Source organism: Botryllus schlosseri, chromosome 13 (assembly GCF_051294905.1).
Source record: "Botryllus schlosseri isolate E-star chromosome 13, Bs_hap1, whole genome shotgun sequence".
NCBI lineage: Eukaryota > Metazoa > Chordata > Ascidiacea > Stolidobranchia > Styelidae > Botryllus > Botryllus schlosseri.
The window spans coordinates 13,167,055-13,183,178 of NC_137248.1; the positions used below are offsets into that span (position 1 = coordinate 13,167,055).

General features: G+C 37.0%; 1 protein-coding gene across 1 annotated transcript in view; it reads right to left on the reverse strand.

Annotated features, from left to right (window-relative positions):
- LOC145454625 (uncharacterized) overlaps positions 1-16,124 on the reverse strand; it is a 93,881-nt gene that overhangs the window by 31,148 nt on the left and 46,609 nt on the right. The window contains exons 50-64 of the mRNA XM_080332617.1: positions 15,736-15,927; positions 15,530-15,675; positions 12,663-15,226; positions 9,944-10,237; positions 7,451-8,272; positions 7,044-7,291; positions 6,864-6,988; positions 6,285-6,521; positions 5,247-5,633; positions 4,135-4,274; positions 2,670-3,449; positions 2,507-2,611; positions 1,552-1,789; positions 861-1,099; positions 539-791 (exon numbers count right to left, since the gene is read on the reverse strand). Of these exons, the coding sequence (XP_080188743.1) occupies positions 539-791; positions 861-1,099; positions 1,552-1,789; positions 2,507-2,611; positions 2,670-3,449; positions 4,135-4,274; positions 5,247-5,633; positions 6,285-6,521; positions 6,864-6,988; positions 7,044-7,291; positions 7,451-8,272; positions 9,944-10,237; positions 12,663-15,226; positions 15,530-15,675; positions 15,736-15,927 (6,770 nt within the window). The remainder of the gene's footprint in view (positions 1-538; positions 792-860; positions 1,100-1,551; positions 1,790-2,506; positions 2,612-2,669; positions 3,450-4,134; positions 4,275-5,246; positions 5,634-6,284; positions 6,522-6,863; positions 6,989-7,043; positions 7,292-7,450; positions 8,273-9,943; positions 10,238-12,662; positions 15,227-15,529; positions 15,676-15,735; positions 15,928-16,124) is intronic.

Below are 16,124 nucleotides of genomic sequence, written 5' to 3' on the forward strand. Positions count from 1 at the left end.
ATTTTATCAAAATTACTTACTTTTCACGATTTGGATTTTGTAATGAAGAAAGGGGTGTATTCCCGTCAAGTTTATGAGTGGAATTGTCATAACGTCTGGGGGAAATAGCCAGGGGCTGTATCATGGTAACTGGACACATTTTCAAAAATTGCACCAATTTGTAGTGGAATTAGTCATGGAAATGCACCTGAAATTTGAAAAGCAGCCACTTATGATCGGCTACTAAAAGTAGGCAACGTCTCGATCAAATCAAATTTTTGAAACTATCCGAGTACTTTACTAATCTTGATTTTCTACTTCCACTTCAAACAGTTTTGAAAGGTCTTGGAAATTGCTACTTTTAAATGTGATTGAGTATGATTAAACATGATTATTTCTTTTCCTCGGGTACCAGCGATGACTACATCAATCACTTCTGGATTGATATTTGGTTGAAAGCTTAGCATTTCCTGCTATATTCAATTCATGTGAACCTCTCTTTGATTTACATCATATTTGGATATATCAACGTCATGTCATAGGAAATTCTGATACGAACCTGTTACCAACATAAAAATTTGAGCTTTGTACGCGAAGTCGCACTACTTCGTCAAAAGTTCTGTCTAATAGCGGATCATAGGAGACGTAAGCTTTCCAAACAAAATCGCCATCATGCATTGCTTGTTTCAGAATTGTGGAATTGGCAAATGAAAGCGACGCCGTCACCAAGATAGGAGTATCCACAAAGCATGATAACTTTATCCATGGCAACACCGATATGACAGACACGTCCTTAACATGATACACATCATCTAAAAGAAAATTATCATAAAACTTGTATTACGCACCAAGTCATTATGACAATGACCAGATTTTCTAACCTATGCATCGGATGAACAACTTCTTTGTAATGGAATCATTAGGCGTATAGGGATCAACACAGTGCAGAGCATTCTTGTTGATAGTAGCCACGATTTCGGTGTGACCACAAAACATAGCATTCCAGCCGTGATCTGATGCGAAAATTATTTCCGTGGACACAGGAATACCCAATGATGGATCATCAGCTTCAATCAAGTCCGATACTGGGTTTGTAATTAGCGGAATGCTGATCTCACCCCTGAAAAAATATGTTCCAATGAGATCTAACAGGAACAGTAAAGCCTGTATCCTGATATTGATCTACAAATGCAGTTCTCTGTTACCAATAAAAACTATTTATTTGATAAAGTGCTTGGTTTGTTTGCTTCTGTCAGCATAAACATTATGAATTCGAACTGTCAGATCAAATATATATGTATGCCTCCATAATATGAGGATCTCCAAAACTCGACATTAACCCAAATGCTGAACTTGTGACAAAATCAGTTCGAAATTAGAGTCCACACAGTTATATTCATTATTGCTCCAAAAATTTTTGTTTGGAAAATTAATATTGAATATATTCCTACATATAATTTAAGACCAAAATCTTGTAGAAATGTAAGAGATAGTAAAGTGTGGAAAAAAATTCAAACCTTATTCAAGTTAGAACGGGCTCACATAAAATTCTGAAGTGATTAGCAATCTTACTTCTTCAACTTGTAAATAATAACTTGAGGATCCAACAGTTCACTCAGAACAAGAGTCTGATTCGGCCTGAGATACCGTAACTGGAAGTAGTCTATAATGCTGTGCTGTTGTCCTTCTGCGATCATATCAGGTGCAGATGTCTCCTCGATAAACGCATCGCAAAGATCTTCATCAATACCCGGACAATGTAGATTGGATGCCATTTTTCCATTAAAATATGCAGCTTCAATACCGTGACCTTCCCAAATCAAGGTCAATATCATTATGACACATGAGACAAGAAACAGATCCCTACAGTGTCTCGGCATAGTACATGTCAGTGCAGATGGCAGCCGATCTCGTACCTACAAACTCAATAAAATCAAAAAAGATGCATCACATTCAGGTTGCTTTCATAAAATGTAAGCCTGCCTATCACACGTTTTTTAAAGAACCTGTTTCGGAATCCAATGATAAAATCATCACTTCAATTTGGAAATAAATGTCCATTTCATGAAGAAAACCAACAGTACAGGAATATTCCTACACAATTTGAGTAGCTTAATCGAACACAACAAGCGATGTTTGAATATACACTTGTATAACCTTTCTCAAATGTTTATTCGAGCAACTATGGGAATTTTGATGCACTCTGCCTTAGCACTATTGAATTCTGGTTTAATCGATAGAGATTCAACTATATTCGATCACTACAGTGTCAAAAATTCACTGTATTAGATAAATGTTTGTGATGACAATGAGTTTAAGCCGTATTGCATTATGGCTTGTATTAAAAGAGGGGGAACAAAAAGAATCAAAATAAATTTATCCTACAAAAATTCCGTAAAGCAAAATGAGTTTATGTATAATTATAAATAAATGCCTAAACATTGGTTGATTCGTACTTATGAGAATGTTCAGTGCAAAACAAAATCACCACATCATCAAATACATTACTCATTCAGCAGTGCCTTACCTGAGACAGAAAGCATATACCGCAGTTGCCCACTAACACAGAACATGTCTTCAAATGCAGCAATTCCGTTGCAAGATATAGTAGCCACAGTGTGTTGCTCAAAATCTAAAACAAGATCCATAGCAGATTTAATGATTCCATGTCATACTTTTCGCGATCATACCTGTATCAATCTCGGTGACATTGCATTTGATAGTCAAAGAAGCCGGTAATGTGAAATTATTCGCATGAATGTGATCAACGGCTATTAAGAGTTCAACTTTGATTTGCGCAAAGTCCAATTTGGTTTCATTCAATTCCACAAGAGCAGCTCGTTGGAAAATATCGTCTACGACTTCAAATTTAATTGGGTACGGGATCGATGGATATACGGTGCTTTGAAGTGCATATTTAATGTCAGCGTATATAGACGCATACTCAGAATCACAAAGAATATACACCAACTGATCGTGCTCCATACTGGTCTGTGAATTTGTAATGGGTGAAAAGGTATAGGATTCAAAGTGCAATGTCATTTTCCAAATTTTTCCACAAATCCTGCTATGTGATGGTATGTTCAGAGGAATGGTATAGTGGGAACTGCCAAGATACAGTCCATTCCTGTTAAAATCCTGGTGATCTAGATAAAACAAACCTACTAGTCTTTGACCAGATATGAGAGGAATTTCATCAAAGTCTTCATGTTTGGCAAAAGGGTTTTGGTTACTAATCATTACCGACATGCTCATATTCATGTACACATCATTGTTCACAACATCACGGTGGTAGTAATTTTCTTCCGATATGACTTCAATGGTAATTGCCTTATTTGAATGAAGAATAGAGGGGATTTTGGTATTGACATGAAAGTATGGTACGCTTAAATATGCGTCTTCACATCCAACCAATTTCAATTCCAGTGCAAGATAGTTGTTGTCATTTTCAATGATCTCTTCATAAAACCCTGAAAGGGAATTGAGAAACGTAAATCCAACATAATATGACAATATTTGTTGTCCTTAAAGAAACAAGGAAATTTTACAGTCTAAGGGTGTGAGAAATGTTTTAGTTTTGACACCTTCCTATGTTTTCATTATATCGGAATATTGTGGTGTTTTTGAATTAATAAAAATATCAATAAATGACAAACTGAAGTGTTGACATGTTAGGAGCCATACATGTGTGTGTAGTACTTTTAGAACTCAGGTATAGGCTGCATAAGCTGTCTTGCTACACACTGTTAAAAAGATGTATTTGAAGTTTGAAAACAACATTCTTTCAGATAAATACCTACACTCTAGGAATTCGTGAGTAAAAGAGTTTACAATAAACGCAGTGTTTTACTGAGGAATACAACACCTAAACGAATTCAAATCAAAAATGGAAAGTGATTCGTCAAACCTTGAGATTACTTCACCTCAATGGAATGGGATAGGATAAGCAATGGGCTGATTAGTGGCCATGCTTGTGTTACATGGTAATTACTTGGCAGTAAAATATATTGATTGTTCCACAACTCTAATACGACAGTGAGGTGGAGATAATCTTGCTGAGCTCGAAGTCAAAAAATGTATGGGAAATAATTTACAATTTTCCACTACATAGTCGGAAGAATTTCTCAACTACCATCTTTAGCATGAGCAACGAACCTTCTTTGTCAGTAGCGGCAATGAGAAAGATAGTGTTATTCAGGTTCATAAAGCGGGAACAAAACTGTATGTCAACGTATTGGAACAGCCCAATCCCGCCTTCGATATCAAACACTTGGTTGTACGGTAGATATGAATTCCTAAAAAAACAAGATTGCATCAGTATATGGAAGTCTACGTCCGACAGCACCAGTAATTCTACTTTTTTGGAGTACTCAAGTCGGTTTTGCCTGCTTACACTGCATACTCAAGTGAGTATGAGATTACTTCCCTTCCACTGATTGTATTAAAATTTTGCAGGCAAAATTACTTGCTTTTTACACTTTGGAATTTATCAAGTAGAATGCAATCTTAAGATGTGTTTGTATCACATTTACTGGTTATATCATTCCTTCCTAATGTGGCCGACATCGCCCCAGTGGGCCATTTTGAGAAACAATTGGGCAACTGGGGGCGATAGCGAGCGAAAATGTTAGAACATCCAGTGAGATATATTTAATTACCACAGCTAAAAATGCACGTGAAGACGGATTATTCCACGTGATGCGATAAGAAAAGTCAACTCAACGGGAAGTAAACGTGGAAACCGGTTTTCCAAGCACCTACTCAGAAAAAGGACCTTTTTTTAGTCAATTCACCAGCGATTAGAGGTATGTAAATAAATTTTCTGTCTATATGACCTCTTTTTCTGATCCGTAAATATGGAAGGGGGTGAAAATTTGTATCGAGCTTGATAAGGGGGCGGTGATTCGAAAAAATTTGGGAATCACTGGGTTAAATTGTCATAACAACAGTGTGAAATAGCCTTTGCGTCACGACAACTGAAAATATTTCTATAAAATTGCACCTATTTCTATTGTAACTAGTCATTTTGCGTTAGTCGCGAAGATGTATTCTTCAATTTCAAAGGTAGCCACAAGCGATTATTCCTAAAAGATGGCAGATCTTGGATTATCCAAAGTAATTACTCGTGTACCTTTACCAACATTTCATTTGTATTCCATTCGGAGCAGCGTCAGTGTATCTTAGATATTGATACTCCTATTTACAGTGTCACTTCTACTTCTACTCATCTAGCACTATCCACAACTGTGACCACCACTGCAGCTCACCATACTTCAGAACGAGCCCGGTTGCTGGTGATCCCAGCATAGACCATCACGTCATCTTCCGAAAGCTGACCATCTTTAGAAATGTAGAACGAGTATGTCGGTCTATGGGACTGGGATCCACTTGAACCTGACTGCTGCGGGTCTTGTAATATTTCTTGATCGATCTCGACGGAAGTCGCTACACCGACACGAAGAGATATGGTAACTGGTTGTTTTTGAGATACGTCATACAAATTTGACAGAGAAGTGAAGCTGATAATGGACATATCTACATGGGCAGCCCAGTCCTTCTTGCAGATAGACACAATTTTAGATGCTTCTTCATGAATTATTGGATCTCCGTTTCCAAAAAGCTGCTCTTTGTTTGAAATTGAAATTCCAAGATACCTGAGAAGCAATAGATTGAAAACATCATAACTTACGTAGGAGCATACTGTCAATTCAATAATCTAGCATCTGAAATGGGTGATATGGAGATATTGGGAGTTCGTGTTGAATTTTGAATATTTCTTTTTGCGATTACCACTTTCCATCAATTTATATTTCCCCTGGTTCCAACATTGTCTCTTAGATACACCCAGAGTCTCATATCAAACCTTGGATGATTAGATGTCAAATATGTCAACACTGGCGAGCTATAAAAACAACTGGTATTCTAGATATCCGATAGTAGCTAATAGTATATTGATTTGAAGGTGACACGGGAAAGAAGTTCAAGATCTTTTTCATTTTCAGCAATGGAATTTAGAATGTAACAGAATTGAATTGAATCCGGATGAAAAACTGTTGCTTTTAAAATCAATATTAAAATAGTGCTGATAAATTTGTCAAATTTGACACTGACAAGTATTTTAGAAAACGCAAATATAAATTTCGCTAAAACTGTATTTCAAATTGCTTAGTGGCAACTGATGGAGTCACATAGAATGGAGTGGTCAAATTTAATTTGATGTCATCAACGTTAACTTATTTTTATAAACAAAAATGGCATTCACCATACCTTACAATAAAATTAAGAGTAAACAATGAAACACATACCACTCTTTTCGGCATTGCTCAGGTTCCGCATCAATTTGTAGAAAACCTCCGGCGATATATTCGAATGTGAACATATTTTCATCGGATATAGATTCTATTTTGGAATGAGGAATATTTAGAAATTGACTTCTGTATTTGTCATAATCTTTCCAAAGAAGGTGATTGCGTAACGATGAATTTTCAACATAGTAAACAACTCCTTTCGTGCCATCAATGGCTCTTGTTTCCAATTTCATCCTGTTTGGTAAATGATAATAAAGCATATTAGCGTATCCTAATAATGCAATCAATTGCATGATAAGCAAATGATGACAGGAGATGAAGACTGAAATGCACGAGGAAAATCGGAAAGTTCAGATAGTGTTTGATTTTAGCTTTTAGAAGTACGTTCATCATGTTGCGTATGATAACCTTCACTGAACGTTGTTGTACAATCTACATGTACTTTATACCACATACTAAAATTCGGCGCCCCAAATCAGTTAAGCTTGATTTCACAAGTCTACTTATACGTGACTAAGCGCATTACGTACCTAGATTACATCTGCAAAATTGAAGTAAGAGTTGAAGAATACTTACTGCATCTCCGCTTCTCTGAATGTATTCATAATAGAACTGCAATCTGACCCATTACAGGTAACTGATAATGCTATTTCAACTGGCATGGGATATCCAAAGAAGACATGTCTTTGAATATTTTTGATCTGTAAAACAATGTCTTCTATAATGGCCTCTCCACAGACCATAGAAACTATTTACCTTGACAGAGGTTGATACAAGGGTTGAATTTGCGCTGTCTTCACACACAGAATCGAACGGTATTGAGTGGACACCTGATAAAATCTCAATCGCATGTCTAGGAAATGTGCAATTCTTACAATCATCTTCCATAACAACCGCTTGAAACATGAGATTATCAATGGCATTGTTTGCGGGCAGGGTTAACATATATTTTCCAGTCCACGAGAAAATACGTCGTCGATATAGGCCATTGACAACATCGTCATCTGTTTTAAAATATGAAATTATAAACAGTCGACAAAATATAATTTGGGACGGGCATGGGTAAGCTATGTAATCGTTTTGCAATACTGACAGCTTTTACGGTAATATTACTTACAATTACGATACATTAGATTAAGATGTAAACTCAAATTGATACTCACCTAGTAAAATGGAGTCCATTTCAAGCAGTTTTCCAGGAAGCGCAGGAGAAACAACAAGATCATGAGTTTCAACAGAGTCTGACGCCAAATCAAGATCATAAGATTGATGCAACACATGAATTGCAAAGTCTGCAACAAAATCACTTTGAGAACAGCTTTTGTTTCTGCTACACCGGCGAAAAGATTCGCAATAGGACGGTTCACTCGAAAGTTGAATGTTCTGTACCTTTACGATTTGTCGACTGTAACAATCGACTGGTACATGGAAAGCAATGTAGTTATTTGAAAATATAAGGTCATTAGTATCATCGATCTTCATCAGTAAAATATGCACCCCTAGATTACAAGGCTCGTGAAATACACCGCTGAACAATGTCTTTTCATAATCAAATCCGAATGTTATAGATTGATAAAGATAAACTCCATCGTCTGTTGATAAGCATTTGAGAATTTGAGAGTGGAGGATAGCTAACGATACGTCAGAATAGTCAAATATTTCATCGCATGATGCAGCAGCAGCCCAGTTAATGACATCACCACATTTGCTGCCAGTAACATGCATCCAAGAATGATACGTGATCCAATGCTCGCTTTCCGAGGAAGAACTCTCCTGCTTTATTGATAGCATCTTCCATCCACCGGACTCGGATATATTTTGAGTACTTATGATTTTGACATTGTTCCAATCGTGATTACATGAAATCTTTAACGAAGCGTCACTTTTAGAGAGGCTGCTCGGCGAGCATGTGGAGCTTGATTTGTCATCGTCAAGGCATATCTCCACATATACATTCACTTGGCCGCATAAATCTGCCGAGAATGCTGTAACAGGATTTATTTAAATGTATCATCTGCATACTCAAATATACAGGCACAAATGAATGATTACAACTGAGTATGGTTGGACATCAACAATATAACTTAACAGGCCTGCTTCACAATATGCACAAGATCAATTATGTTGATTGATAGGATTGGTATGTCCGATTCGATTTTTGATATTTTTCTAACTTCAAAACAATGCGGTTTGAAATTTCACTGACAAGAGCAATTGAGCACACATATACTAACCAATCCCACGAAGATGCATTAGAGCAGGGGTGGGCAAACTACGGCCCGCATGCGGCCCGCAACACCGTTCTGTGCGGCCCGCGAGAGTCGAAAGAAACTTTTTTTTTATATTGATAAAATGCGTACTAAAAATCGAATTATTGCAGGGACTTGATTAACTATTTCTTAGTATATTTCACCATGATAATTCTAAGACAGTGGTTCTCAAACTGGTGGGCTCGCTCCCCTTGGGGGCGTGAAAGCATCTGAAGGGGGACGCGAAGCTAAGCGCAACTGAAAAATTTTCGCGCTCCGCGCGATTTACTTCGAATTCAAAGTTTTTGCTCTGTATTTAGTCTGAATTACATATATTAAAAATCTCTCATCCACAGTCGTAACCTTCCATGCCATTAAACTATCCGTTAGGTTTGCTAGCATCCTGGTTTCGTTTTGTGATATGACGATAAGGGGGCGCGAAATCTTTTACCATCATAAGGGGGGGGGGGCGTGTCTTAAAAAGTTGATCTAAGGTAAATACTTAATATCACAGCGGGATAGCTGCAACGAGATTGACATAATTTGGATCACGAGTGGGATTTCAGATTGACCACTCCATTTTTAATTATTTCAGTGTTGTGCTTATAAAAAACGATTCGGGCGTGTCTTAGGTAGATTCGTTTGTATGCGTAGAATTGGGGTATTTATATTTTATCTACACATAGTAGAAGCGTGTTTGAAGCTAACATGGTTATGATGCTGTCAGCATTGTGTGTCCTGGAACTGAACCAAAAGTGGAATTAGTAAATCTATGTACAGATCGCTGCTCACAGATTTAAATTTCAATCATGTTCTAAGAATCGGGCCAACCGACTTTCATCTCATCTCTATAGTTTTGACAATTTTGTTATTGAGGTCCGCCAGCCTATGAAATCTCGCCACTACATGTTTCTGACGCGTGTACGATATCATCAAAGCAATGTTTGGCTTGATTTAAATAAGCACTTACGTATATTATCTCCATGTCCTCACTATATAATCAAATATCAATATTGCGTTTTGGTTAATAATCCCAATTTTATATAGTGCGGCCCGCGAATGGATTCGGATGTTGAATGCGGCCCGCGAGCTCAAAAGTTTGCCCACCCCTGCATTAGAGCCTATAACATACATAATTCATACTTGAATGTCATACAAGAAAATGAGGATGCATTTGCTATGAAATGAAAATGGCTGTTCATTGTTCATTACTAGGATTGCCAGGGTTTGTCGGACAATGGCCATGTTATTTGTCCCACTAGTATCCTAGGTAACTTATTCACTCATGTGTGGTAAGCTTCATTAATCGTTAGTGATGTTAAAATCGCAGCATTATCGGTGTCATAAGAATGTTGAACAAGTGAATTTAAGTTTCTCATACATAGTGAATTCAAGTCAGGTACTTACCTAAGCCCAACGTAACATCACTGAGATCTATGGTTTGATCAACGTGTATTTTCTTTTGCATGTTTTCAAATGTGCTTTTTGACACGTGGGGGGATACAATTTCTTTCTTTTCCTCGTATCCAAACGTTTGCGTCTCAACATAGAACTTGATCAGTATGTTTGATGAAAAATCAGTTTGAAAAGTAACTTCGTCAAGCCCTGAGCCAATATACTTTGCTTGTAAAATGTATGGTTCATGAAACATCAGTTGTGACAAATCCTTTTCATCCACATATGGAAATCGTATGGTCTTCTCTGAAAAAAATATGCATTGAAGTATAAATTAAATTGAGCAGTAACGGTTATCATGTTCAAAATGATGGTGTTACCTAGTCATATTCATAAAACTGATATCAGGTTTATCCTAATTGTATGAAATAAGTATTTAGATCAGTGGTTCTTAACCTTGCTGGAGATTTTGGAGGGGGCGGAAACGCTCAGGTGGCCATATGGGGGGCGCTGGGCTCGGGGGGCGATATGGGGGGCGCTGAAGAAAAATGGCTTCGCAGTAGATGATGTGGTAGTAGGACATATCCTTAATGAGAATTCAGAGCAAATTAACATTCCACAAAACATTTCAAATCCCGGGATTTTTGGTCGCGCTACGCGACGATGTTTGCTACATATGTTTTCATAAATGTAGTGGGTTATTATAATTCATGTAAAGAAATTGCGCGTACTTTTAGATCCCAAATTTCCCGTTAAAACAGTGCCGTCACACTTGCTAGGGTTATTTTCAACAAAATGTGTCGGATTAGGTATTATATCCCGCAGCGCACAGCGTGTGAAAATCGAGAAGAAGGAGGCACTGTATATCACTTCCGAGAATGAGAGCCCCTTGTACAGAAAATAAGTTTTGAAGCTTTGTGCACGAAATGAATAACTAAATATACTTGTATTTGAGAGCTACAAAATGAAATCGTCAGAATATTTCTTCATGGTATCATAAAGGATGATACTGTCTAGTATTGTGGTTCACGGCCTCACATGAACGCTATGAGTTGCTATGTTTGGAATACATTCACGTTAAAATTAATAACTGGGTACAGTACTAAATTCAATGCGAGCAGATACATGCATCCCATTCTCAGTTGACTTACTAATATAGTTACACAGAGCAGTAAGACAAAATCCAATATCATTAATTTCCCCGTATTGCCAATCGCAGAGGTGAATTCGGGATGGTTCGAACCACGGGGTATGAGACCGTAACCGCTTGTTGTTATAACAACCTTGATTTGACCCTGAGTATACTACACACAATTATGGACCTCGAGCGCGATTAAAGTGCGAAATATTTCCAATAGCAAAGTCCCGAAAAAACCGACTGGACTTTGACCTCTTACCAGGACCGAAACTGCTGCAACCCAAATCCCCAATCGGTGAGCTCGAAGGGTGCCCTAAATTATTTCGGCGAATGAACATAAATTACACATGTTTTGACGACTCCACGACGGAAGAATATGCATAATTATAGAAAATAGAAATGGGCATTTCGGCATCGGCCATTACCACGCCACGATGCACGAAGACATATGAAGTTCTGGTCAATATGGGACTCCGAGAAGTGTTTCAAAAAGATTGTCAGCAAGAAAACCTTAAGAAAAAAAGCGTCAGCGAGAAAACCCCTCATGTTGAGCGTAAACTTCGATGTATATAAGTCTAATCGTTCACAATAGGTGTTTAAATCGCTTGTGCCGAATTATCATGTCGTCGCAATCTGCACCCCACAGGACAAATACGGTAACATCCATCAGAGAAAATTATTTGCCGTTGAAGAAATACCAATTTTGAATCGTGAGCTTACTTTAGTTTAATACGTTTATGCTTTCAATATCTTTTGACTATATAGCAGACAAAAGGTAACAAAATAACAACATGTAACGAAATAATTGTAGCAACGGGCACGCCCGAATGTGTTGAATTATTGAATTATTAATCACGTGGCCTTCATTTTCCAATACAACACCTCACTCAGCGCTACTGGTAAATCTGATTACGCGGGCTGAGAGGAAAAAAGTTTATAGCGACATATATATGCAATTACCACCTACTCATTCATGCATTATAGAAAATTTTGGCGCCTAGGGCGACCAGGCCACACAAACTTTGCTGACCATCGAAATCACGCGACGGGGTTCTTGGGGGCGAAGCCCTAAGAAGTTTGGTTTATCCCGATATGGGTGCGCAAGACAATCGTTATTTAAGGGGGGCTGACGAAGTGCTGTTACGGCCCTCCCTCTTACCCATTGTCTTTATTACAGTCCTTACAATATAAGGTGGGGGCGCTGGAGCAAGATATTTTTTGAAAGGGAGCACTGGAGGGAAAAAGGTAAAGAACCACTGATATAGATCATGTAATAGATATGGCTACATACCAGCAATCCTAATTCTGGAGCTACGAAGGGCATCCTATTATAATGCAAAATGGGTATGTAGTAAAACTTGTATTGCAAAAATACACATACACACACACCGGCAAATAGATAATATATATTTAACCTACTATGACTAATCCAAGTCTCGCAGGTGTCTTTACTTTGAAATCTTTCAAATGATGTCAATTTTCTGGTAACCATTCTAATTCGTAAATATCTTAATTAATCTCAAAATCACTAACACATTTGGATTCATGGATTAAAATTCAGAATACCATAGCCCATATAAATAATAACTTTACCTTGTAATGAGTGTATCATCTTCTCGCCAGACAAAAACTCAAACCTCGTCAAGATGAATGGACTGGAGATTTTGTATGCTGATTGAAAAACGTCGTCTAGATTGATTTTTCCAATATTCACTAGACCGTTGTTAAAATTTGTGGCAAATTGAACATCGATATGATTGTTATATTCTGTAGGCATGTGTGTTATGGCAAGGGAGCCTTTCAGATCAACATGATATTTGTGATATAACGACATCTCATCACCAAATACATGTTGTGGATACTTGAGCAGAGTATATGTTATATTGTGTGTGTGAATTTCCAGAGATGTGTTTCTCTCGCTATGAAAAGCAGTGAATTCCATATTTTCTGAGATTTCATTAGTGCACATAAGGGTAAATTTTATGTGAATAAGTGTATCAAGACTTGTCAAACTAAGTGATGTCAGATTAGAAATTGATCCAAGATCATATTTAGGTACTGGTAGTATTTGTTCGAAATGATCTGACATCATCACAGATTGATTACTTGGAAATACCAGTTGATGATCACCAATGAAATCATATTCAACTACTTCAACACGTACCATATCGGTAGTCATTTCGCCAACAACCCATGGACCCTGTATCAAGTCACACATTCCAGAAAATTTCATCGATTCGTTGAGTAGCAACATAGAATGCAAATTAAAGTTTTTTACATTATTCCCACGAATAAAATCCAGCAAGGGGAGAGATATCGCAAATTCAGCGATTGCAGTGTGTGTTTCTGATTTCTCCTGGACATATACCATTTTTGATAAAGTTACCGTTGGTTGTTCCGAATATGAGGATAACAAAAGCAATGTTCTATGATCAATGTATTTTGGCATATTGATATAACCACCCAAAAACATATTTTGAACATTAGAGTCCTGATGCAAAATCCGTGGAATATTAAGTTCAGTTGTTGCCATCGAAATACTGAGAACACGCAAAGAATCTATACCGACAGAGATCTCGCGTTGGGGTTGGACAAGTTCGCAGATTTTTCCAGAGTGAATAAAATTATCCATTCCAACACACACATCGAACATAAGATCCTCACAATTTAATGATCCATTTCGAATGTTGGTAATTTCATAATGAGACTTTATGGAGAATTTACGTAATTTATCGGCATGATAATATGTTTCACCAATGAAATCAATAGATACTGCATCGTAAACATTATTATTAAGTGATTCGTCAATAAGCCGTGACTCAACAAACAGATCCTTTTGTACGTCAAGTTTTGGGTGTATTTCTGTACCATCGACAACAACTGATGCAAAAATATCTACCCGAAATACTTCTATATCATTTTCAGCCATAATTTCAAGACCAAACATCGACTTCAATTCAACAATATCAAATACATTATTCACCAATAAGTTAAGATTTCGTATCAATTTTCTCATCATGTTGTTGGATGTGTTGATGTCAATTAGATGATCAGGTAAATCAACATTAATCGATACATACAAGGGCAATACTTCATAAAGAAGATGTCGTCTGTGAATGGATGGGTATGGGTTGTGATGGTGTAGAAACAAATCGACTTTGTTTTGAAGACAAGATTTTGAAAAATGGAATAGTCCATCCAAGAAGTATTGGATGTGCTTCATATGACAAAACTGATGTTCACGGTGATGTGCAAGCTCTTTTAATCTCATACCAGTAATATTAGAGGAAAAACAGTCATTCAAATCGATGGAGTATTCTGTTGTTAGATCAAAGGTAATGTAATGGTCTTTGAGCTCAGCAACAGAAATCAAAGATGATTTATCAATAATCGCATCAAATACTACTGCCATCCGTAAAGTTGACGTATTATTCGTGGAATCAAATCCCGACGATAAATAAGCAGAGTTTACTGAAAGATCAGCCGAGCTGCATGAACATAACTGATCCGTCGTAGCGAATTCAAGACAAGTTGAAAATTCATCAAAGTCATCAGAGCGTATACGAACACATATTGTGTCGAATATCCCACAATATTGCCATGAAAGAATGGTAGAATAAGTAGCGTTTACCTCTACAAATTCACCAGAATATTTCATCTCAACTGAACTGCTAACTGAATATTCAATTTCCAATGGTTCATCTGAAAGAATAGAACTTGAATTTCTATCCTGATTCCGAAGATATAACGAGCTATTCATGACTTCTGCATATCTTGATTTTGTGAAAGAAAAGAAATAGTTTTTGTGCACCCAAAGACTTATCTCAATCGTTTGCAATACATCGGGAACTATCATTTTAGAATTCACTACTTTCCAAGCAAAGGAATCGATTTGCGGCTGTATGTCAATGCATGTTACTCGATCAATACACATGTGTGGTAGGAGATGAAGTGGATATGTCAATGAAACATCTTTCGTTTTAACCGCACAAATGTGTGTGATGTGTAGACAGTCGATAGTAACTATGTTGTGTAAAGTCAGAGTGACTGAGACATGCTGATCTGAAATTTGTGAATGATTCTGATTGAGGGTAAATCGACTTTCGAGAACTGCGGCAGCGCCAGGCACGTTGTGAAGAACAATATCAATTGTTTTTCTGAAAAAACATATCAAAATGATTACAAAGAAAGACGGTGGTGGTGATTAATAATTACGTTATTGCACACAATATTGTGGGTACACAATTTCTTACTGAATGGTAAAATCGTAGTAATCACATATTATTTGATCAACAAAATTATTTCAATTTGAGACGTATGTCAAAGTTTCGTAAAATTTATATCTAAAATTGAGTTGACAGTAGAATGTTATCGGAATAAAATAAACTCATTTTTCCATTTCAAAGTCAGTGGATAGAATAGACATTAAGTGACTGAAACTATAAGAGAAAATCGAATACCTTTCATAGACGGCTGCATTTGACAGCACACCAAGCAATGTGATATTTGCAGTGACATTTTCACCCAATATTTCCATAAAGACCTTGGGTGGCATTCTTGGATCATTGATTTTCAGATTTGCATTCAATTCCACACCTTCGTATTTCTGAAATATTAACAATGCAAAGACGTAAGATTAAATAATCCATTTTGTCAAATGACATACATCAATTTTAGTGCTCAGATATATTTCTTCTTCATTTCTCAATTCTAATACTTCAAAGTCCCCAAGTGGACAATTAAATACAGTCTTCGAGCTCAAGATGCTAAAATGTGAAGGAGCACCACCAGTTGATATGAATAATCCAGTTAGAGCAAGTGGCTTGTCGCAGAATTCATGGAACACTAAATCTTTTCTCTGAAAATAGTAATATCCAGTTTATCTCCTGTTCTTTATACATTACCAGACATGTCAAGCAAATTGACATGAAATGAAGTGGGTATTACAGATTGAACACGGAGCAAATAACTGGAATAAAGAGAAGGATATAAAATTAACAAAACACAATAAGAAACACTTCTGCATTGTTTTGATATTCTCCACCTTTTCGTTTT